Source organism: Puntigrus tetrazona, chromosome 3 (genome assembly GCF_018831695.1).
Source record: "Puntigrus tetrazona isolate hp1 chromosome 3, ASM1883169v1, whole genome shotgun sequence".
Lineage (NCBI taxonomy): Eukaryota > Metazoa > Chordata > Actinopteri > Cypriniformes > Cyprinidae > Puntigrus > Puntigrus tetrazona.
This window is the reverse complement of record NC_056701.1, coordinates 25,104,186-25,129,240: the sequence shown is the minus strand read 5'-3', so window position 1 is coordinate 25,129,240 and position 25,055 is coordinate 25,104,186. Positions and strand designations below refer to the sequence as shown.

Genomic DNA, 25,055 nt, shown 5'->3' with positions numbered 1-25,055 from the left:
CTGAAAAAAACCAACATATTTTCTCTGTGCCTTTATGGTTATAGTTGTGGTGTGGACTCTGATGATGATTTAATTTTTATACATTGAGAACGATTTATAGAACTGTATCTTTGTCGTATATCTTTTTAGTTATCATGTATTTGGTGTGAAGTGTTGCATAAAACTCTCAGAGCAAAGTTGGTTTCCAGATGGATATCCTTCCATGCCTTATTCCTGGAGGTGACGTCTAATAAACAGGAAATGGATGAAGGTGAAAGAACTCGTCTGACTTGCCTGGAACGATGCCTATCAGTTAATCAATGCCAGAGTCTTTTTTTTAAAGCCCCAGGGAAAGTGGTACATTTGCATTTATCTGTGCTTAAGCTGGCCACACTATCACAGCAGTATTTTAGATTACTATGGTTACATACGCCAGCTCATTTCTGTTAATCAGCCACTGATTAAAGGAAACGTGTCTTAAAGTCATCGTGACCTTGTCCTGCAGCTTTGAGTGCTTTCGGTCTAGCCGTTGCTTTTGTTTGATTAGATCCTGAGTTTTATGGTTTTAAATGTGATTATTTTGTTTTGGAACTTTGTCTTAGTGGACAATAAGTCGCTTATTCATTACATACTACTAAATATGGCCCAAACTTCTGTAAAAAATATTTATGCATTTCTGGATCGATTCATCTTCAGCAGTGACTTTGAAGAAGATGCTAGCCAATCGTGATAGAAATCATCTACTCTATGTACAGACGTCTTAAAGGTACAGACACACACACAAAGTCTATTGGAAAATGGTCATGAAACATCAAATTACAACTATTTTCAGTGTTGTATATATATATAGAGAGGGGAAATTTCTGCAGGTAATTTACTAACAATGCACAAATTAAATAGCACTGGCACAACATCTAATTTACATATTGTCCAATACAATATACCAAGCATAGAGCAAATTAGCATAGTCACAAATAAAAAGTAAAGAAATAAAAACGCAACAGTATGCTATGTTGAATTGATTTAGAGGCCGTATATATTCAAAATAAATTAATACATATGGAAAAAATCCTCTCCATTCTACCATGTGCTCTCTGTTCTCCTCTAGTAACAATAATTGCAGTCATTTTGAGCGCAAAATGCTTTTTTGGTCATTAAATAATGGAGCAAATGGCAGTAATTTGATGAGAACAAGTGTTAGAAAACACACTGTGTGATTCATTTTAATTTTCTCCTACCATAACTTTTCTGAAACTCCTAAAAATGCATATTCGATAAGATCAGCGCTAATTCGTTACTGCGTATCTTTAGTAAACCCTTACAGTACTATTTTAACGCCAGAAGACAAATAAAGCCAAATAAAACAAAAAAAAAAACACTTTGAGAATAACAGAAATATTCAGAGGACAAAGTAAAAAAAACTCCTAAAATTTCAAATAAAGTCATGAAAAAATGGCATGATTAAAGTTGTGCTATAATGAGATTAAAATCATATTATTTGAGAATAAAAATGTATGCTAAATGTAACTTGATGTTTCATCTAACATAACTTGATGCTTAAACAACAACCAAGAAGAACCAACCTTTAGTTTGTATTTATTTTAGTGCTGTCAAACTAAATAAAAGTTTTTGACTGCATAATATGTGTGTATATACTGTGCTAAAATGCAGTCATAGGACGCCATTCTTTTTACTTTTTACCGGGTGTAGTTCTCAGACTGAGACAGTTTAGGCCACTGATCGGCCCCGAGGCAAACTGATGGAGTTTCTCTGGTGTTACTGTATACGCAGGAAAGGTGGGCAGCAGGGTGGCCATCTGGCGTTACGTGGCATTCATCAGTCAGAACCTGAGATGCCTGTCAACAGTCCACTGGGTACAGCTGTGCCAGCCTGCCAGTGACAGCCGAGAACTAACTAAAAGAGCCATGAAATAACAGTCTGAACAGTCTCATTCTGACGGCACCCATTCACTGCAGAAGATCCATTGTGAGCAAGTGACATGATGCTAAATTTCTCCAAATCTGTTCTGATTAAGAAACAAACGCATCTGCATCTTGAATAGCCTATCTATCTATCTATCTATCTATCTATCTATCTATCTATCTGTCTATCTATCTGTCTATCTATCTATCTATCTATCTATCTATCTGTCTATCTATCTATCTATCTATCTATCTATCTATCTATCTATCTATCTATCTATCTATCTATCTATCTATCTATCTATCTATCTATCTATCTATCTATCTATCTATCTATCTATCTATCTATCTATCTATCTATCTATCTATCTATCTATCTATCTATCTGTCTATCTATCTATCTATCTATCTATCTATCTATCTATCTATCTATCTATCTATCTATCTCTCATAAAGAACATATGTAACATGTAAAACAGTCCGGTTTATTAAAAGTTGAACCTGCAATATTCCCACTAGCCTCTCAGCAATAAAGATTTTCATAGCCATGCAGATATATGGATTTAGCATTAGAAAAAGGAGTATTCTGCTCTAGTGCGGCGAGTGAATATAAATACAGTCAGATGTTGAAATACTGCTACAGGATCACAAAGCAACCGTTTCAGCTCTCTAGACGGCAGCAGTCCATTTTATGGCTTCATATTGTGGCCTACATAAACATTATATTTCTATATTTATTTTTGGAAATGGGCTGTATGTCATTGTTCACGGTGATTTGCATAGAAGCAATAAAACAGTCAGGGATCATCTATTGTCCCTCGCAGCTCCATTTGGAATTGAAGCAAAGGTCAGCTGATCTCCGTTTCGCTTCAGTGGCTGAACAACACAGTGACGTAAAAACTGTACAATACAGTACTTCTCCATCCATTTCCAGGCTCTTTTGCAAATAACACCTATTTTAGGCTTTCTGCTAGACAATTATATTAAGGTTACAATGCAGTGAAGCTTTCTTAGTACACGTGGACAGCAATTTTCTATTATGGTCTGCCTACAAACCATGACACTCACTGAACATGTAAAAAAAAATTGCAAAAACGGACTAAAAATCAACATTATCAATCTGTCTAGTCTAAAATTTGTAAGGTTCATGCCGAAAGAAAAAGAAATGGCAAAAAATTGTCTGTCATTATGGTATTGTCAATTTCATATTAATCAACCGCTAAGCATCTTGCACAAAAGATAAAGCAAATTAACATTAATGATGTTTACTGCACAACAAAACTTTGGAGAACCAGCCCGATGGCGAACTATATTCAGACTGGAAAAATCAATAGACCTTGTAAATAATGATAACATGATGAATTATGATTCTCTAATTAGCCACTATTTCCCCAATGCTGTCCTGAAATACAAGGGTTTCTGGAAATGAACACCGGACTCAAAGCTGTATCCCAAGATATTTCAGCATTGAGAGACTGCTGCTTGTGCCTAATTTGACTTTTTCATTACTTTTCATCAGGGACTCATACTGCCTAGTCATATGAGTATTATATTATAAAAGATCCACTTAAAAGCCTTTTATGGAGTAGGAAAATTCACAATGGTCAATTAAATCAACCAGCTTCTCCAATTAATACCGCTTTCACACTAGAGCTTTTGGTGTGGAATGGATCCAAATCTGTTCGACACTAAGAGACGGGTTTGTTTGACTGGCATGAAAGTGTTTTTATCAGGTGTGCAACAATGTTTCAATAACAGAATAAAATCCACTAGTGTTCAGAGCAGTACCCATTACATAACTTACACAATCAAACCCATGACCTTGTTATTATGAGCAGCTCGCACTTCGGTTTGACCGACAGAAATACTACCCATAGATGACACAAACATGCAGCCATATCAGACCCAAAAGTACATTTGTGCATTTTGCAAATTGTTTTTAGTTACATAAGGTGTTCATTTTAAAAGTGGATGCTTTCCATGGCAATCTGAGGCATGACCTTGCCATTGTTAGAACCATGCAATTCGCTTCGAGTCGCAGGAAGGCTACTCATGTTGATGAAACAAAAAAAGAAAAGTACATGTATGCGGTTTCTGAATTTTTTTTGCAATTTACTGTACATTGTAATCATGATGTCAGTTGTATAAGAGCAAGCGTTTATTGGGAACTGAACTCGCAACCTTAAGTCATGCTGTGGATATAGCTATAGGAATGCTACTTACAGTATATTGATGATACAAACACAGTTTCAGAAAATGCATTTTAGAAGTTGCATTCCATGGGAATAGAACTCATGACGTTGTTGCTAATACTATGCTCTTCTGTTTTGAGCTGTAGGAATGCAACAAGTAATAAATGTAAAAGAATGAATCCTCTTTTTGAAAGAACTTATGATTCCATGACGAACACTGATATGAATACTTGATTTTGATTGGTCAGTCTCTACATTCTAAGTTTGAATATTTTGTATACTTATCATTAAACTGTATGCCCGACTGCTTTTTCCCTCTTGCTAGTTTCATGTTTCTTGTAGTACTCTATTTCTTCTCAAACGATATAATTTCATCTCAAATCAATATTTTATGGGCATTTATTTATTTACTTGGTAGGTAACCATGCAATTAGCCAGATAACGTAGAGTCAGCCGAAAATACCCCCCTTCAGGGTTATTCAGGAACTCTGTATTTCACATCAGGGTCTGGATGACCCTGTCAGGGTTTATTTGTGCTGCTGAGCATACATTATGCCTTACGAATCTTTGATGCGAGCCGTGAAAGAACTCAGAGGGAGACTTATCTCGGCATGAACACCCAGAAATCAGAGTTGAACTATCCAGGTCAAGCGACTTCAAAAACTAGCACGGTGCTGGACTCTGACCTTGTGAGGCAGGACGACGGCTGATCCCCCGCTGATGCCCACTATAGGCACAGCCGTCTGCGTTGAGATGAAGTCTAGGATCTGCGCCACGGCCTCGGACCCAATGTTATCTTCAAAGACCACCCCGTGCACCCTGTTAGCAGCCAGCGTGTCGCAGATGCGCGTCAGTAGGGTGCGCGGGTTGGTGTTGTTCACCAGCACAGTGATGGGGTTCACCTCCAGCGGCAGGTCCAGGAAGTTCTCCCGGCTCAGGCGCCCCTTGATCTCCATCTGGTAGGCGGAGCCGCTGAACACCACCGCCACGTTCACGGTGGGCTCAACCATCCCGAACGGGCGACACTGGCAGCGGGGGGCGCAGAGGACAGACAGCAGCAGCAGCAACGGCAGCCACAGTGTGTCGCTGAGACAGCCTAGATGAACGCCCATCTCAGTCGCCTACTGCCTGGGTGGAAGAAAACACAAGCGGGTGTCAATCACAGGGGATGGTGGAGTTCAAGGGTGGCTGGAAAAAATCAAAGCAATAGTTAAACCAGGAAACTTTATCTAGACTTACACGAATCCGAATAAACCAGTGGTGTACTGTAACAAAGTTATAATTCTTTGTCACGTGCTTAAGTATGCTTTTACTTATACTTCGCTATTTCCTAATTAAAATGTATACTTGTACTCCGATACTTGTACCGCACATTCGTTACTACAAAATAGTCAGTGGAGAGAAACACAGAGAGCAAGAAAGTTTAACGAATCAGGGGTCTGGACTGTGCGGTAGGGCACTGTCCAAGATAATATGGTAAGCTGTAGTGATTGTGTGATCTATATTCAAGTTCGCAATAAGCATGTTGATTTGTAAGTCTATTAAAACTCTAAATTCTAGGCATTCTAAATTGTAGACGGCAAAAAAAATGCTTCTGTATGCTTTTTATATTTATAGAATTTAATATAGTTTTAATTTTGTTGTTTATATACTTTATGCAATTATATTTGGCCACTTTCATAATTCATAATTCTTTGTTCATTACGTGTACTTTTATGTTCTATTTTGTCTTTTGTACGTTATGAGACTTTTATTTTGACACCTCCTTTCTGGCGCATGCGCAAACGCTCGCGCAGGTGCGAGACTTTTCCTTCCACTAGCTAGAGGCAAGCGTATAGGTCGTGTATACTCCGCTAAAAGTTTGTCAAAAAGGACTTGAACAATTACAAAGAAGATTCAAAGACTGTTTCTCTTTCTCAGGGCATGCAGCCAACGAGGTATTTGATTTTTGTTTGTTTAGCCTACTAATGTTTGTCCGTTTTATCTGTCTTTAAAATGTTAGTATGTTTGTTGCCTTCAAATAAACCTGTAGCAGGCGAACCGATAGTTATATTATATAAGTTCAGTAAAGCAGTAAGTGACTTTAGACATAATATTGCTTGTTTGTGCTCAATTTTGACAACAAATATATATCCAAACAAAGACCACAGCGCTGTTTTGCGTCTACGAGCGACGGAAGGCGGTTACTTTTTGAAAGAATTAGCTTTTTTATCGGTTAAAGAAATGATTCAGTGAGCGTTAATGTTTATTTATGTTTTACTGCATTAAATTACAGCAGATTCATAGGCAATTTTGTTATTGATGGCATAAAAAAGTTAATCATAAATGTACCTCTATAAACTATAAAAAAATCAGCTATTACTACAATTGCCTAAGGACATTACATTAACATTTTATTGCTATTAAAAGTAAAATTTCATTAAAACAAATTGTGAATGATTTATTGGAACACATTATTCCAAAGACAAAAATGTTTTGAAAAATACTTTATTTAAAAAAAAAAAAAGAAAAAAAAAGCTGTTTTGCACATCCACAGAAAAAGGTGTGGGGTCGTAAAAGGATCAGTTTCATCCATGTAGCAACATTGCAGTAATACTTCATAATCCAGATGTCAGACCGGTTCTGTTGTCAGTCGGCATTAACACGGCAAACCATTTAGGACTATTCTTGTATTAAATGCTAAAGGCCATTAGAGTTGCATGCATGTTTTGAGTCACCGGGTTGTCCAGCTGCTGTCCTAAGAGCCACCGCTCTCAAATCACTTCCAACAGATGGTGGCCACCGTAGAAAAAAAAAATCTCCTTTTCTCAATAAATGGAGAACGTGGGGATTTATGACCCCTAACTTGTGCGCCTTTATTTTTTTGCAGGGCATCTAACATAATCCCTGAAATGAAAAGTCAATAGGCAATAGATGCCATAAACACTGGTCTTAAAGTTACATTATTGGATTTTAAATCTCGTTTTAGGCCACCAGTATGGATATAAAAACCCCAGACGTAAAACCGAGGTTAATTTCAGCTTTCATTTATCATCTTCCATTTATAACTCGCCCAATCTTCCTTCACGCTCTGCGTCTCAGATCCAGTAATATCAAAGCAGCGATCCTTAAACAACATCCGTATCGACGCGTGGGGTTATCCATCAATCTCAGCACTGTTTTTAAAGGGATTCGGGTCTTTGAACGGCTTTAGCTGTCCGGGCCGCCTGGAGGGAGCGCCGCGGAGATGCCACTTTTAACATGCTGACCAAATTTACCGTGTCTCATGAGCCAGACACCATGTAATCCTCCGTAATCCCCCCTAGTATGTCATGCTTCATGGCCTGACGGTATCACCTCATCTGATGGTCTCGTGTGGAAGAGATAACTTTATTCCTGCAGCGGCTATGCACGACATGTTTTTATGTACTACACACTAACACTCAAAAGAGTTGCTTTATTATAAACAAAAGAAATCTCTCGCGTTCACCACGGCTGCATTTAACTGTAACGTTGTGAAATATTATTACAACAAGTTTTCTGTATTAATATATTTTAAAAAGCCATTTATTCCGATGATGCTAAGCTGAATTTTAGCATCGTTACTCTGGTCTTCAGTGTCCCGTGATATTTTCATTTGCTGCTTAAGTAACTTTTTCTTTTTTCTTTTTTTTAAATAATGAGCTTTGTACAGATCGACCTGTTTAAGGGGGGCGGGGCTTAGCGGAGAGAAACAACAATGTACAGTATATGCAAAATAATGTTTTTATAACCTTAAACGGCATTAATTGCATTACACCAAATACACAAAATAATGTTCTTTTTAGCAACATAATGACTCTTTTAAACAACTTAATGACCCTAAACCTCTTAGCCATAATGTATAATTCTCCAGGTGATATTTAGGACACAGATGTAATTCTAAAACTGAAGAGCTGGACGAATCGACCTGTTAATCAAATCACACGTGACCTTGAAACCGCCCTTTTTGCTACGCGTAAACCTCTATGTGTAAGTGATAGCCTACTCAAAAATGTATCTTTAGTCATCATGTCGTTCCAAACCTGTGTGACTTTCTCTTGTTCTGCGAACGTTGACAGAACTTTCAGTATTTTTGAGGAAACTATCCCTTAAAAGCCGCTTTCCGGACCAAATGTGAGGCATATAAATCCGCTACGCGAGGAATTATCGATACGCAAGCAAAGTTCAAAATGCTACAGGCTCATCGGGGACCCAAACAAGCACGTTACCTTTGTCGATATGGCCATTTAATTCCGGTATGTGTCAGACAGACAAATGAAAAGAATGAAAAGACGGCGAGTTTGATTAAAGCAGGTTACTGGTAAACATGAGTTAAAGCAACAGCATGTTATACGGCGACACTGACAGATTTCAACACAGCAGTTGGCAGATTGCACATGCACGCTTACTCGGAGGAAGGAGGCGCACGACACGCGGCCCACGTGGCCTTGGTACACTTACGCAAATATCCATCAAGTGGAGCAAAAACTAAACGGGCAACAATCTCTTTTTTTTCTGACATACACTGGCTACATACTAATTTCAACGCGCAAGCTTTTCTGTTCGGTTGACTGATCGCGTTTACTTGTTCGCTGTAACAGCTTTGAGAAATGTTCAGCAATTTATTGATATAAATTGCTACTGTAACTGATGTGGATGCAGACGGTGCGGCGCATTATTCATAAGCGCATACGTACAGAGAATTGTGATGTACATGAGTTAATAGGGTTGTAGAATCAAACGTTTTTTTTAAACGTATCGTGTCTTGAGTAATGTTTATGAGACATTAATGAGCCTCCATCCTGCATCTGGGCTGAATCTCATGAAATCTTTTAAGAATGTCACAACCAATAAAAACTATTTAAATATTGTATGATACTATAATAATATGATATTGTTTTCATGTCAAATAACCACTCTACTTCTTTAGTGCCATTACTAATTATATATATATATATATATATATATATATATATATATATATATATATATATATATATATATATATATAATTTTTTTAATGTTATACAGAATTTTAATGAATATACAGAAAATAAGCTTATAACAATTATAATAATATGGTGCTTTACCTTGTCTAAGCTTATTTATAATGCTTTGAATATTGTGAAAAAAGTTTATATAAAAGTGCTTTTTAAATTGCAATGATCAGTAATATATTTCTCATATACGTCACTGTTATGCAAAAAATATATATTGTTTATTCAGTAATAATAGCATGGTGCTTTATGACTTTTGTATAAAAATAGGTTGCTTTATAATGTTACATACTTCACTGTCAATACTGTGATGCAAAAGAAATCATGCATTATACAGTAAATAAATAAATAGAAAAACAATTAGCAGTTTAAATCTTAGAGATCCTATAAATCTTCTTTTTTACAGTAAACATAATTTTGAGGTAAAATATCGGGGTAAGAAAAAAGCAAATCTCTAAATTTTTAAAAGCCATCTGCATCCCCATAATCTGCTGTTTGGTGCTAAAATGCAATGCCTGCCACCACATAATAACTTTTTTTCTGCTCTATCTAAGCTTAATACCCAGAGCTATAAACCAGAAATCCATATAGGTTGTGTTTCCTGGAAAATGTAAATACCGATTCTGTTCACTTGAGTAACCCAACTATCCCAATAGAAGTAATTGCTCAACCAATGGCAGACATTTGGGGGTGGGACTATCTGTTAGTCCAACCAATGGCACACGGTGGAAGCTATCCATAAACAAGCGTCATTATTTTTCCAATTTCCAAGAGGTAGAGGAATAAAACACTTCACCTTTAAGGGCTGTAATCCAGTCCAGCGATCTACAAGTCTATAATTTCTACTTCATTCCCCTCACCTCTCTCGCTCCCTGTGTGGGTTTAATATGTGTCGCTGTCCTTGTCTGTCCCGAGCTGTATCAGTAGAAAGTTTGTGTGTCTGCTCAGATTAGTGACCTCTCTGATTTGGCTCGTGTAAATCAGTGCTGCCTCTGAGAACATAGACCAGATTAGATCAAAGTAACGCTTGCAGATCCAGCCTGGCATGAAGCGCCCCACCGTCTCTCCCTCACATATTCTGCTCCTTATCCGCCTGCACTCTTATTTTGGACACGTCTTTTGTTCGTACAGTGTCTTGAGCGGAAAAATATATGGAGATTAAACGTGCGTTCTGCAGGTCTGGTCCAATCTCCAGCAGCAGGAACTTAATACAGTGCTTGAAACCTCAAAGAAGTGTTCAACACCCTCTAGTGGAGGAAAGAGAGAAGAAAAGCTGCAGCCGCAAAGCTCTTATCGATTGCCACTGATACTGTACATCAGCTTTAACAAGAGCACCAAAATATCCGTGCAAGCTCAACCCGTTTCTGAAGCTTTCAGAAATTGTTTTGCCCGGTAACCTCAAGGTCACTGTCTCTGCAAGTGAATCATTTAAAAACAGCCCCATTTAAAATTCCCATTAAAGTCCTTACACATTAGGAGTAGACGTTTTTTAAAAAAGTATAGTTCTTTGGAAAGTATTTCCATCCATCCCTGAGTTCATTTTCCCGTTCATCCGCAGCATTCCGGCCCTTTGATATGTCAAAGGGAATTACTTTCCAACTCCAGTCCCATCACACTCCGACTCCGGCAAATTCCTCATAATGGTACAGTGACATTTAAAGATGCAATCTTTCCCATAAAGCACTACTTAAAATGGCACATATCCAGGAGTTGATTGTAATATCAAGAGGAAAAAAAGGGAAATACTAGGCCAACGTATTAAGCTCTGGAAAAAAAACCTTCTCCTCCTGTGCTTGACCTATCAGATGAAATAAAATTGAATATTGCACAAGAATTACAGCATGCAAGAGCGAAAAGACTCTTTAACATATACTGTGCAGCTTTACATAATCACTATGTATTACGGATCATTTTAATTTAAAAAACAAAATATGATATGATATATAAAGTGACAATTGTTTGAGTCTTAATAACAATAAAATGCTTTGTTTAGGGATAAGGGAAAAAGTTTATATTTAAAAAGATATATAATATAATAGATAAATAATAAGATAAGTGACTTTATTTTTAAGAGAAAAAAAAAACACTTCCTCATAGACATTACATTTATAAATAAATAAAAACAAGAATGCATTAGTAGTAGTAAAGTAATAAAAATATGGTGCTTTACCATGTTTAAGCTTATTTTACCTCTTAACTGTCACCCATCCAGTCGCCAATAAAAAGGTAAAAATTATTATATCTAAAAAATTATAAATAAAGGTAAAGATAATTAATATAATTAAGTCATTGCTGTGGTGCAAAAAAAAGAAAAATAAATGTGTATATATTTTTAAATTTGAGAAATGTTAATGCTAAATTGTACATAGTTTTTAATAAAAATGAAATAATATAATCATTATATTATTATTACTATTGTAGTTGTTGTTATTACTATTAAATCCTTTTAAATAAGGTAAAACACCATTTTTGTTGATGTTATTACATTGTATTTTGCCATATTTGCATTTGTTTAAAGTGATTTAAATGAGGAAGAATAAAACTGATCCCATAAAATGCCCATGGACATGTAGGAAATGTGAAAGGATCATTTCAAATTAGACGCACCTTCACTGATCTCATTTTTGGACAAACAGTCGAGTCAATAAACAGGCGCCGTTATTGTCACATCAGATCAAGGTCAGCGCTCCATTTTAATCTGAATCTTCGTGTCTGTGGCGCTGACGAATGTTTAAACTGCAGCATTCATTCAGCCTGCCATCAGATTTCACCTCTTAGCTATCGTAACTCAACATCCGGCTGTCTGTCATCGGCCCTGACAAGCTCCAGGTTCATATTTACTTGTGTTGTCTTGATTAAATGATGCCTGTCATTACGGCCTCATGATAAACATCTGTAACTAGCTGTCACATTAATGCGCAGATATACTTTCTCTCTGTTCCGCCCGCAGCCATTCATCGTGATTCTCAGGCTCCGCGCTGTGCTTCCAGGTTACAGGCAGCTGACTGTACTGTACTCGATCACCACAAACACCAGCATGACTCGAAAAAAATGCAATATGAACTTCATAACATCAGCTGTGACATAAAAGTACCATAAAGTGCATATAGTGGTTTGCAAAAGCATTCATACCCTATTATTTTTTTTTTTTTATGTTAAAATAAGAACTTGATTTATTCCATTTCATAAGTAATCATCTGTGATGGTTTAGCTCTGGAGTATTCGTATTGCTTGTAGATGTACCTACACTTTAAGTGAAGTTAACTTAAGTTGATTGGACATGATTTGGAAAGGAGACACGTCTCAATAAATGGTCTAGCAGGCCAAAATGGAAGATCCTTGGAACAACCATGACTCTTCCTAGATCTAGCCTCCTGGTCAAACTGAGCATCTGATGGAGAAGGGCTTTAGGTAGACTGATGACCAAAAGCCTGATGGTGTTGAGCTCCATGATCATATGTGGAGATAGGAGAAATCTACAGAAGGACAAACATCACTGCAACACTCCACCCATCTGGGTTTTAAGACTTAATCCTCTCTTCAGTGAAGAGACATGAAAAAACACTTGGAATTTGAAAATTAATGCACCTGAAGGATCCTCTGATTCTCTGGTCTGACGAAGCTCAATTCCAAGCATAATGTTTGAAGTAAACCAGCTTTGCTCATCACCTGCAGAGTACCATCCCAAACATAAAGTGTGCTGGTAGCAGCCTCATGCTGTGGGACTGTTTTTCAGAGGCAGGGACTCGTCAGAAGAAAAGCTCCGTGCACCAAAATATAGAGAGAACTTTAAAGAAACCCAGTCCTGAGCATTCAGAAATTCAGGAGACACCTTCCAACAATGACCCTAAACACACAGGAAGAGTGACTTATAGACCCTGTGAATGTCCTTGAGTGGCCCAGACACAGCCTGGGATTGAACCCAATCAAATATTTCTGGAGAAACCTGAACATCTTGACAGATCTTGAGAGGTGAAGAGGTCAGGAGGAGAAAGACAGCTACTTTATAAAGATAAAGGTGCTTCAGCTAAGTGCTAAGTTAATACTTATGCACTGTACTTATAGTGTGTGAAGTGTAGGTTGATGGGATTGAAAAAAAGTCATTTAAAAGCAGTTTGACACAAGGCAGCAACATGTGGGAAAAAATGAGGCACTGTAACTGATAACAAAAATAAGAAGCATAAAAATTTAAAATATAAAGTGTTGTGCAGAGGAATCGATGATGATGATGACAATAATAATAATAACAATTTACTGGAAAAAGTGTTAATATTATTCTTCAACCATAATCATAACCAAACTGTGATCTGTCATTACGCTTATGAAAATAAAGGACACGCACACGTTTGTCAAACCATGACCTACTAAACTGAATCCACAAACCTTTAACCACAAAAACACATCACCCATCCCAGGCTTTCAATATCAAAAGTTTCCCTACTCACCCTACATCATCTTATAAGCTTGTCACGCTATGCTTATCACTAGGTTAAGGCTTTTGCGGTTGTGAACCTAAATTGCAGTGCCCAAAGATCCAGTGTAAATTGCCAACCCAAGGTAAATTACGAACCATGAAACAGAAGCAAGTTAACCCGCGTGACCCGGAGAGTTGTGCTGCCTCTCTCTCTGTGGTATTGTGTTTGACAGTGTTTTTTAGCATTCGCACGTGCTCATAAGGCGCTCATTAAGGCTGCTGCATGACTGTGGCTTAACGAGCCATTAAAGAGCCATTAAGACTCATTAAAGCACAGTCATGCAGCATTCGTGCTGGCTTAACATGACACTGACTGATTCTGAGAGCTGCTGCAGGTAGTCAAACGCCTCACAAGGTGACTGCTCTAACATTAGACAGCCGTCCACATCGTCCATGCGTTTCAGTCTGTGACCACGAAACTCTTTCAGTCTCTCTAATTATATAGAGACCCGATGAGATCCTCTAAATACCAATGTTACTATACCAAATGGAATGCAACTAGAGAAACTCTCAACAAGCCCCAAATTTTAATGGATCTGAAACCGTAACACAAACACTTGCTTCGGTTTAAGGAGTTACTAGCTCAGATCTCGAATCGCTAACTTAAATTCACAGACTTAAGAGTGACTTTAAGCTTTTAGTTTGACATTTATGTCTAACAACCATAAAGGCTATCCATTTCCTCCATTACACTCATGACATCCTCCTAATAAATAGTAAATCATCAGTTCATGCATACACGCGTGACATGACAGTCACAGAAGTGTCCTGCGGTGGAACATCCATTTTCTAATTACTATGCATGCATTTTATGACCTTATGTTAATTGAGAGGCTTTGCGTGGAATATTCAAACATTCATTTGTCACTCCACAGGACCATTTAATGAACTGCACAATGCTGAAAAAGTAATTAAAAAAACTTCAAAATGCATGATACCAATTTTATGTTGTATTAGCATGATCATATAGAAGTATTATCCTAAAATTGTATAAGGAGTCTAGTTATCATGCATTTTTAAAAGTTTAAAAGTTACGTATTGTATAAAATGTAAATAAATCAAGTTTATCCTAACATATTATTATTAATGCATTTAAAATGGTCTGTCCTGGTTCTCTGTCAGTTCAATTTAACAAGAGTATACTGCATATATATATATGTGTGTGTGTGTGTGTGTATATATATATATATATATATATATATATATATATATATATATATATATATATATATATATATATATATATAATCACAAATTCACACACGTTGTGTATCATAGTATCACTGAATCTATACATGTTACTTCACCCAACAGAACTAAGTTTCTGAGAATTACTAAGGTAGTTGGTCTCTATACTCTCAATTTGTTGGCTCTTATTGCTACTGCTATCATTCGTAGCGCAAACACTATAAAAAAAATCCTAGTCATCCCTTTAATTCATGTCTCATCCTCCTCCTCCCCGGGACGCAGATACAAACAGCTATGGGAAACGTTTGTACTTTCAGCCATCAGACTGTTGAATTCACAGAAGCATATCTATATATATATATATATATATATATATATATTTTTTTATATATTATATATATATATTATATATATTTTTTTTTTTTTTTATATACCTATTTTTTTCATTTTGTCTCAACATTTGGGGCAAGTCAGAAAATTTCCAAACAGTGGTAATATTGCACATTAAATGCAAGAACGTTGGGGGAAAAAGAAAAAAAGCAGTTTCAGCATTAACACTTGCCCCTTACACACAAATCTTATCCTAAACTCTAGGAAAAAAGGTTATAACCTTCTTCACACGGCTTCTGTCTCATCAGCATTAATCTTGACCATCAGAAAGGACACGGGTCCGGCCCTGGACCAGATCCTGGGACATTCTGTGAAGATCTCTATTAACCCAGAGTCCTAGAAGGATGCAAAGAGTCCATCCATCAAGATCTTTTCCCCCAAACACATTTCTCACTCACTGTCAACCTTCTTAGCACAACAAGCCGATTTTCTTTTTCTTTTTTTGGTCTGTTTTTTGCGTGAGAGTGAGGATTTTTTTTTTTCCAGGCTGTTTAACTGTAATAACATCTGAAAGGCAGCAGATTACGCTGGAATTGAAAATGTGTTGCAGGGGCAACGATCCATTTTACTTGACGCATGTAGCCGTAGACTCCATATATCTTACATGGCACTGCTGTTAACACCAGACTCCAGTGCATGCTGGGTTATGGTGCGCAGCAAAAGCATCTACTGGGTTATCATGTATATGTAGGTACGTATATATATACATGTATGTGATGTGTGGGCTATTTGGAGTGCGGGATCATGATAAGACGGCCTTAAGCTGAGGTTGTGGCATCCGCCACAGAATCTCCCCTCATCCAGATGTCACTGGACTGCTTTAACAGCAGCGTATCTGCTTCCCTCGGCTCACACACAACACTTGCTTTCTCCAGCTCGCACTGCCACCAGCCCACTCACACAGAGTAATCCGCGTATAAGCATACCACTTTGTTTTGTAATCTGGCTTGCGGATTGACACCCATTCGCCCCTCGGTCTCCCATGTGTTGAAAACGTAGTAACTTTCAGTGACCTTTTGCACAGGGAGGGGACTCAGCTGTGTTAGTCACAGTCGTAGTGTGAATATTACAAAAAAAAATATTTGTATATACTCCGGGCCAGATGGGCAAATGAACGTTAGAGTGCAAGGAGGGGGAAATTCTGGATTAAAGGTGCACATTAAAGACACAACATCTCATTTCTATAACGTCTGGCACGGTGTACCGAGAGCAGGGCAAATGACCGTCTACCTTAAGACATGCTTTGAGGTAAACGTTGGTAAATCACATAGCATGATTCATTTAAATACTCTCTTTCCATTCATTTACAGATCGAACGGGAAACTCCTAGAAATGCTTATTTAATAAGATGAGTCGCAGAATAACTGTCCACCCGCTTTTTAGTGCTAATTTCCCCATACGTGTCTTTACTTCATCCTGACAGTAGTCTTTTAAAACCAAATGACGTTCGGAAACTGGAAAAAAGCTGTCACTATACAAACCTGGGGCGCATTTCAAGAAAGCATCTTTAGCCTACAACTGTCACAAGTTCTGTGTAATGACCGAACCTGTGATCGTAGTTGCTTTTAGGAAACACAGCCCTGACTGACTATGACTTTCTTTTAAGGATGTATCAAAAAAGTCCTGTCTGTCTGGCAGTCTTCCATGCCATCATAAAATTAAGGTTGAATCACTGATGTCACACAGATTATTTTAATGATGCCCTTACTACTTTTCTGAGCCTTGAACATGTAGCCGTTGCTGTCTATGGAGGATCAAAAAGCTCTCAGATTTCATTAAAAATATCTTCATTTGTGTTCTGAAAATAAATGAAGGTCTTATGCTTTTGGAACTACATGAGGGTGAGTAATTAACCACAGTTATTTAAATTAATTAAATCTTAAATGATACTTTTATCGTATTGACAAAAGCAATTAAAATAATTCTCCAAGATAAATTCAGAAGCAAAAACGAGAAGCAGTTTTGGAACAACATGGCAGTGAAAGAGTGTGCGCGTGTTATATGAACAATAAACAACCACTTTTAAAATGCAAAGTTTAAAAATACATTTGCAAAGGCATGCATTTGTAAAAAACATCAATATTACAGATGTAATATTCAATTTAAGAGCCTTATGCTGCAGTGCAGGGGAGTAGAGACATGCTAGATGAATTTTTTTTTGTTGCATCCTACAGTGTTCTGTTTTCTTCTTTGCCAGAGGACATTATAGTGGACAAGGTGCACTTGGATTGCATTCTGAATACAAATACAAACACGTGTTATGTTGACAGTTACACCTGAGCGCCAACGGAGGTTCCCCGCTACCAGAGCTTCGTGTGTGTGTGTGTGTGTGAGAGAGACACGTGCGTAATCACATTCCCACCTGCAGTCAAAGGAGAAATGTTCATTTCCTGCCCGTTTCTCAAAGGAATTACACTGATTGACAGATTATGTGGCCATGGGAGCTTGTTGCTTAAAAAAATGTACAATTTCCCCTACATGACCTTGGAGCAATCCTGCAAGCTCCGCTCTTTCATCTGTCCCACAGTGACCATGTCACGCCTGTCATCTAATACTGTTGAGTTGAACTCATTTGCATGACTAACCTCTCTAACCTTTAACATAAGTTTATAATAAAGAGGCGTTACAGTCACTTGCATTTCTATTCTTAAAATGTGCTAACATCTGTCATTTATCTATCTATCCAGCTAGCTATCTATCTCTTGCCTATTTGTCTGTCTGTCTGTCTGTCTGTCTGTCTGTCTGTCTGTCTGTGTGTGTGTGTGTGTGTGTGTGTGTGTGTGTGTGTGTGTGTGTGTGTGTGTGTGTGTGTGTGTGTGTGTGTCCGTCTGTCCATCCATCTGTCAAGTATGCTTTTCTGAATACAACCGGTTGTTAAAATAATTTGATAGTTTGATCATTTGTGGCATCAAATCATATCTTTCAGTATTCTTCATATTTTGAGAATGACCGCTAAGCGTGTTGTTGTTGTTGTTATCAGATTGTCCTCACCGAGGGAGTCAGTTTAAAGTCATTTAAACATTTCATTAAGCTGATCAGCTCTGGGCAACACATAATGTAACAACTTGCTGACGAAGCATTGTCCTGTATGGTGTGATGCAGCACTGGATGTTGTTTCTGAGAGACAGATTTCATCAAGCGGTGTGAGCAGTGCCAGTCACTCATCTAAAATACTGGAAAACAAAGCTGTCTTAAAGGAACAGCTCGCCTTAAAGTAAAACATGACCATTCACTCACCCTCATGCCGTTCAAAACGTGTATGACTTTTTGTCTCGTGTGGAAACTTTTGGTCAATTCCTCACACTAAGCCATTTTTATGAATTGTTCAATAGAGTCGCACAGACTCAAGAGCAGCGTGGACGTTCTTTAAAGCATCTCCTATTGACTTACACAAAGGAGAGGAAGTCATAAGGGAGGACAGAATTTTTAATTTTGGGTGAACATAATTCAAATGGTCATTGAATTTACTGTTGTTATGGCTTTCAGCGTCGTCTTCATAAAACCACGTCTATTCGTTAAACTGCCAGCAAGAGCAGCAGTGCTGCCCCAGAGTAATTCATTTACTCCATGTGACTCTGTGCAAAGATCGAATGTCTCTCTGTGGCAGTGTGTGATCTCAGACAGCAAAATGAATGCAACGTAATCCCTCACATCAACTGTTGAAATGTTCTAGTCCCACCTTTACCGAAGTGTGTTTGTTCACGTGTGGTGTAGCACTACTACGTTTGTATTACGCAAACAGTTTTTTGTGAGGAATATCAGTGTGTGTGTTTGGTGGATATGCGGTGCGTGTTTGGCCGTAGTAGGGATTAAGACAGCATCTGTTTAGAAATGTCTGTTTGACTGCTGATTTGACCCATTTGCACTGGTCGACACCCGGCCACACAGAAAGCAAGTCTTGCATTGAAAATACAAAGTCTGTGAGGGGAAAAAAAGTGGTGCTTAATGCTAGCGTGTTGTAAACAGGATTATTTTAGTTCGGATTAATATTTTAAATAGTTTTTGTTTTTATCTTTTCACGTTTTTTGAAAAACAGTAATTCAAACATTAAATGGTTTTTTATATATATTTTACGTTTTATCTATCTATATATCTAATGTTAATATTCCAGCAAACATTAAATATTTTTTTCTTTTTTTCCCCCAAACTTTTAAAAAAAAGTGTTCTAGCGAAAAATGAGTGACATGGAGTCCTTTGAATTTCAATTAATTTTATTTCTACTTTCTTACATTTAAATATGAATTGCAACTAATTCAACGCATTTAATTTAATTCAGTGCATGTATCAGACATGCATAGGTTTCAGTAAACAGCTTGGTAAGAAATGTTATAGTCAATGGTTTTATTTTGCGTACAGATTCTGATGTAATTAGTGTTGTGTTGTGATTATTGAGTGTTAACAGATCAAGCGAGTGAACGGTCTGCTCTATGCGGTTGTATTCTGTGTAAGTAGAGAACAGATGCATTGATCCCAGGGTTCGCTGGCTCCACACTGCAATGACTTGTCCACCACACAACAGGGTGGACACACACACACACACGCACACACACACACACACACACACACACACACACACACACACACACACACCCCCTCTCCATGTTTTAGCTCAACTTTCCCAAGCTCTTCCACTGATCATCTTCACTCATACTTGGGAAAGATCATTTGGTCTGTTTTTAAGATTGTGTGTCTCTATTACGGTTTTTGATACTTAATAATATAATGATTTAAAAAAAATTCTAAAGCCTCCAAATTATCAATGTGATCAAAACTGCCGACAAATCTGTTGTACACTATTACATGCCTTTTGTTATCCTATTGATAATTTATCCTTATTACCAAGTAAAAGTCCTTTTAGCATCATTTTAAAATATCCTCCTTTAGGATGTGATACACGTCTGTTTGCTGTGAAAACAAATGTACTGTAAGAATAGCTTTTATACTGTTAGTCATATTTCAAGACGACTGGAGCAAATTAAAATGATTCATTAATAATGAATCATCTTTAATAAGTGAAAATATGATACATCAGGCTTTTGAGCAATATTTATTTGCACATCTCTCAGTTATAACATGAGTTATTATACGTTTTGCCCCGCAATAAAAACCACAGAGAGTTGATTATAAACCTAAGCATTTAAATATCATTTTACTAAGATAAATTATTGGGGGATAAAGAGTGTAAATCATTTATACTGTTACAACGTCATACTGTATGATGCATCGAATGTGGTACTTAACAAAATGTCACACGTGTGATTTTTTTTTTTTAGATTTGGTAAAAATATTTTAGCTAAAAAAATGTAAACAACTGTAGCTTTAGCTTGTTGCAGGGACGGTTCCCTCAAAGATGCACTATTGTGTCTTATGCAACTCCAAAGGGTGCATATTCATTTTCACCCCTAAGGCACTAATATATTTCTTATATTGGTTAAAGGCGGACATTTTGAGTTTATTAGTCCAATGACAAGATAAAGCTATAGTTTTTGCAGACTTATGAGGTTAACCTTGAGAAATACAGTGAAGTGCTTCTTAACAGGTTGAAATGAAAACATCAACTGATCTAAACAAGATGATACAGCGTGTCAAAGCCTGCGATTAAATCATGAATGAGGAGAGAACACTTCAGTCTTGACGTAACAGCCGGCCACTTGACGTAACTGTCCTACACTTCTACAACGTACACTGTGTCCTTCATAGTACGCACTACACGCGCAGCGCCAACCCTACAAAGATCTTCTGTACGTTTTACAGCAAATACACTTACACGGATAATTAAATCCAGTGTGCTTGCTTAAAATTATAACATGATTAACTCATTATCAATTGAGCTTAATTGTAGACATTATTCCTGTGAGGGCAAAGTTCATTCTTATTATTAAAAGTAAAATCGTATCAGGTGGTATCACAGATCACAAAACGGTTCTAATTAAAAAAAAAAGTATTACTCTGAAAGCACTGCTCTGAAGGAGAACAAGGACACAAGGGCAATCAGGTCATTCTACAAATCTTTACATTTTTTACATAAATGCTAATAAATGACATTCCTACTCATATTCCACACACATATAGCTGCTTTTTACTAAACATTTTTTATTTTTATTTTATTAACAAATTTATTTTTTTATTCCTGAAAATCATCTTGATATGACTGATGACTGAAGAGTTATAATTATGAATGAGATGATGTTTTTTTCCTTTGCCCTGGAGCATATATTTAGCCAGGCTCTTTCTAATTTTGAAACTGTCACCCACCACTGCGATCTCCTAATAACTTTCCCTGAACATTTTGCACAGGATCACCCTTGATTGGATGTGATAGACCAGCTTTTGTCTTTTTCTAGCCATCCCAAACACCTCTCTTTCCATTACCCACCTTGTTCTTATGAAGCACCCTCGAAAGTGGCACATTATCACAGCTTCAGCGGGACCAATCCCAAATGCGTCAGTGTGTGCTCCATAATAACTGCTCCCAACAGTAATTACTGAAAGCTGTCATTGCTTCCTATCCAAGATCTCTCAGTTCACCTCACAACGGAATTCAATTTCTGCCGCTTTAACATTCCGGCACGACGACTTTTAACGGGAAACGCGCTCCATCTGCTGTGAGAAGTGATTGATCTTTGTTGTACCTGCAAGTCGGGAACTACACAACAGCAACAACACGGTTTGTCTTCTGGTGTCGATCTGACACGAATGAAAACTTTGCTATTTCAACAAGCATCCAACCTGTGGGTGCACCGGCTTGAGATGACACAGTTGCCCGAAAACAGTAAGGCACTTTCAGGATGATTCATAACCCAAACACACTTAGCATTCATTTCACACTGCCCAAATCCTAAATAGAATTGCCAGTTCTGCCACTAAAAGCACAAATTAACAGGTGCGCAACTTCAAAAATCATGTTTAAAGTGCATTTACGTATAAGTGTGTGCCAGAAACATCCCTGCCAGAAGTGAAGGTGATCAGTTACCTGCTTTGGCAAACCACATCCAGCCCGGACGCCCGACAGCACATTTTCTCCTCCGTGACTCGTCCTGATTTTTTTCTTCTTCTTTTTTTTCCCCCGTCCCCCCCTCCTTCTTTCTCTCTCTCTCTCTCTCTCTCGTGGCTCTTGTTTGATTCTATTTCAGTGTAGACAGAACAGCCCACTGTGACAGTGGCATGGTCTCTAGCAGTTTGGCAGAAGGTCACATCATCTTCCGCGAGGGGAGGGTGGGACGGATGGAGGGAGGGGGGGGAGGAAAAGAGGAGGTGGCGTGGAGAGATGGAGGGAGAGCGGATGCCAGAGGAGAAATGACAGGCAGGAGACTGCTGTCCACAAGTGTCCTGGTGCAGATGAGCATAGAGCTCCTCGTCCAGGACGGTCACTGGTTAGGTGGACGCATGTGTCTCAATTCTCATTGGACGGGTCCAAATCTGCGTCCAAATCAGACATACATTTGCAGTTTTGTGTCAAAAAGAACATTGGGGTAAAACAGGATTCTAAATTGTCTGCTGTTCCATACGATAGGAAACGGAATTTCTGGTGTATTCCGAGTTCTTTTCAGTCCGACGAATACGTTTTGTTTACCTCGTTAACTTGTTTCCAACATGTTCCTTCAAGTGTAGTCCTCATTGCAGTAAACCTACGGATTACTCCAAAAACTGGCAGTTAGAAGGGCACACAGGTGGCACAGGCCGACAGGCGGGGCTTCTCGTTTTAGCTGGCTGTTGATTGCTAGCCAACAGATATTTTAGCTTCTGATTCCCTGGAGTTTGCAATTATTTTCTTGACTTCTGTAGTTGTAAAGCGATGTCCTGTTCGCAGGTGCCTCATTTCAGTTTCCCCTGACCCCTGATGTTTTGCTGGAGTTGATGTGTTCGTCTGTGGCTGTGGAGTGCACTTGCGGTTCTCAGATTACTGTAGTTGTAATCCCGGCTCCTTCTGCACTCCATATCAGAGGCAGGACTTGTGAGCCGTAATCATTATGTGGTAAGGATTTATTCTAACTCTCTCTCTCTCTCTAACCCTCCTCCCTCCCTACTCCCTTCCTCTAGACCATCTTCTCTCTCTCTCTCTTTTAAATAACTCTTCTTAAACAGATGGCTTCCATGATTGGGAGGCATTTCTACTCTCATTCTTTGAAGTCCAGACATAATATTGGTAGCAATTTCATACTCTCAGAATGCAATATTTTCGGCATGGCTGCAAATTCTACTTTATAAATCTTGTTTGTAACCGTATACTTGTGTGTACAGCATCTAGTTTGGGTTTTACTACCAACAGCTCAAATGCTGTAGCCTAATTGAAGTTTCTCTCTGTGCTAGAGCTCAGGAGGTGGATTTATCTCGCCGACTCACTTTTTTTAATGGAGAAAAGGGTGTAATAAACAGTTGAGAGGCAGAAAATATCCTATATGTTTGAATTCTGCAAGTGGACACACACACAAAGTGCAAGCAAAAATCATCCATTCATCGGGTATTCTGGTCCTGATTGCTTCGAATAGAGTTCAACTTGTTGACCTGTTGAATAGCCTCAAAAGAACATCTTCATAATTGGCTTACCCTGAGACTGCATATTGTTAGTTTAAATGGAGAGTTCTCCAAAACTGAAAAGTCATTTACTTACCCACGTCATTCAAAACCTGTTTGACTTTTTCTTCTGTGGAACACAATAGTATTCCGATGGTATTCTGAAGACTGCTTTAGCTGCTTTTGTCCATATTGTAAAATCGGACAGAATGTCCAATCTTTGAACCGGTTTGATTGCCCGTTGTTTTCTATCAACTGCCAACCTGTACTGTCGAAATGTTATTGGGTAAACCATCAGTGGTCTCACTCATAGACATATACTCATCTGACCACTCCAAGCTTGTAAGACACGTCCGCCATCTTGGAGCAGTCCACTTATCCACAGTATCTCTATGATCTCACAGACCAAAGCAAAAACAGATATTTCAACATGGAATACACTTTTTCAAAGTTTATTAACTTGGCTGTTTCATTTTTCAGAGAAACATGTAAACTTGATGATTCCTAAACATCTGCAAATGTATTAATGTGTATTAATGCAAATGTGTTTTTATGCTTTAGTGCAGTCAAAATATTACATACCTTTAAACGGGGTCATCGGATGCCCATTTTCCACAAGTTTATATTATTTAGGTTAATATTATTTAGGGTCTTAATAATAAAAAAAGTCTTGGGTTAGTGTAAAATAATACTTTTAGCAAAAGCAAAAACGGCAAGCCATTTCGGTGCATGTCCATTTAAATGCTAATGAGCTCTGTTGACCCCTCCCCTCTCTTCTGTGGGTTGATGAGCCATTCTCTGAGAGACGGTAAACTTTAGCTGCATTTATCAATTAGGAAAGCTGATTTGCAAAGATGTATGAACATGTACAAAGTTAGGATCCTATGACCTTTTTTGATGTTATGTAGATTCTATGACCTAGGATGCTGTGTTTTCCATCACACTATTTAGTAGGAAATGGGAGTCAAAAATAAGTGAATATAGTAATAGCTAAATGGCCAATGCACATTGTTTGCCATAAGACTTTTTTTGCTTTGACTACATTCACGCTGTATTTATAGGTCTAAAAAAAAAGAATAACATCTGTTGGTATGGACAGGACAATCTGTTGGGTCATGGGATTCAGGTTTGAGGCCTGGCTCTTGTCCTCATCTCATCTCTCTCTCACTACCGTTCCTTGACTCTCTCTGCTGTCCTAAAAATACAAGCTAAAAGCCCATAAAAGTAAATATGGTCATAGAGAAAACTGGGATATTTGATCATCTAAATTTATTTTTACCATTACAGGGTTGTTCTGTGAAGTCTATTTCTGAATTACGCAGACATATCCAATAAGAATTAGACTGCATGAATCACGTAAAGTAGCTAAACACATTTGAGAAGAAATAAAAGTTGAGCA

At 37.8% G+C, this 25,055-nt stretch overlaps 1 protein-coding gene across 1 annotated transcript in view; it reads right to left on the bottom strand.

The window, feature by feature from the left end:
- The window catches only part of grin2ca (glutamate receptor, ionotropic, N-methyl D-aspartate 2Ca), a 56,681-nt gene extending 33,621 nt beyond the window's left edge, over positions 1-23,060 (bottom strand). Inside the window, exons 1-2 of the mRNA XM_043235810.1 lie at positions 22,116-23,060; positions 4,780-5,221 (exon numbers count right to left, since the gene is read on the bottom strand). Coding sequence (XP_043091745.1) covers positions 4,780-5,205 — 426 coding nt within the window. The 5' untranslated portion in view covers positions 5,206-5,221; positions 22,116-23,060. The remainder of the gene's footprint in view (positions 1-4,779; positions 5,222-22,115) is intronic.
- Between the last annotated feature and the right edge of the window lie 1,995 nt (positions 23,061-25,055).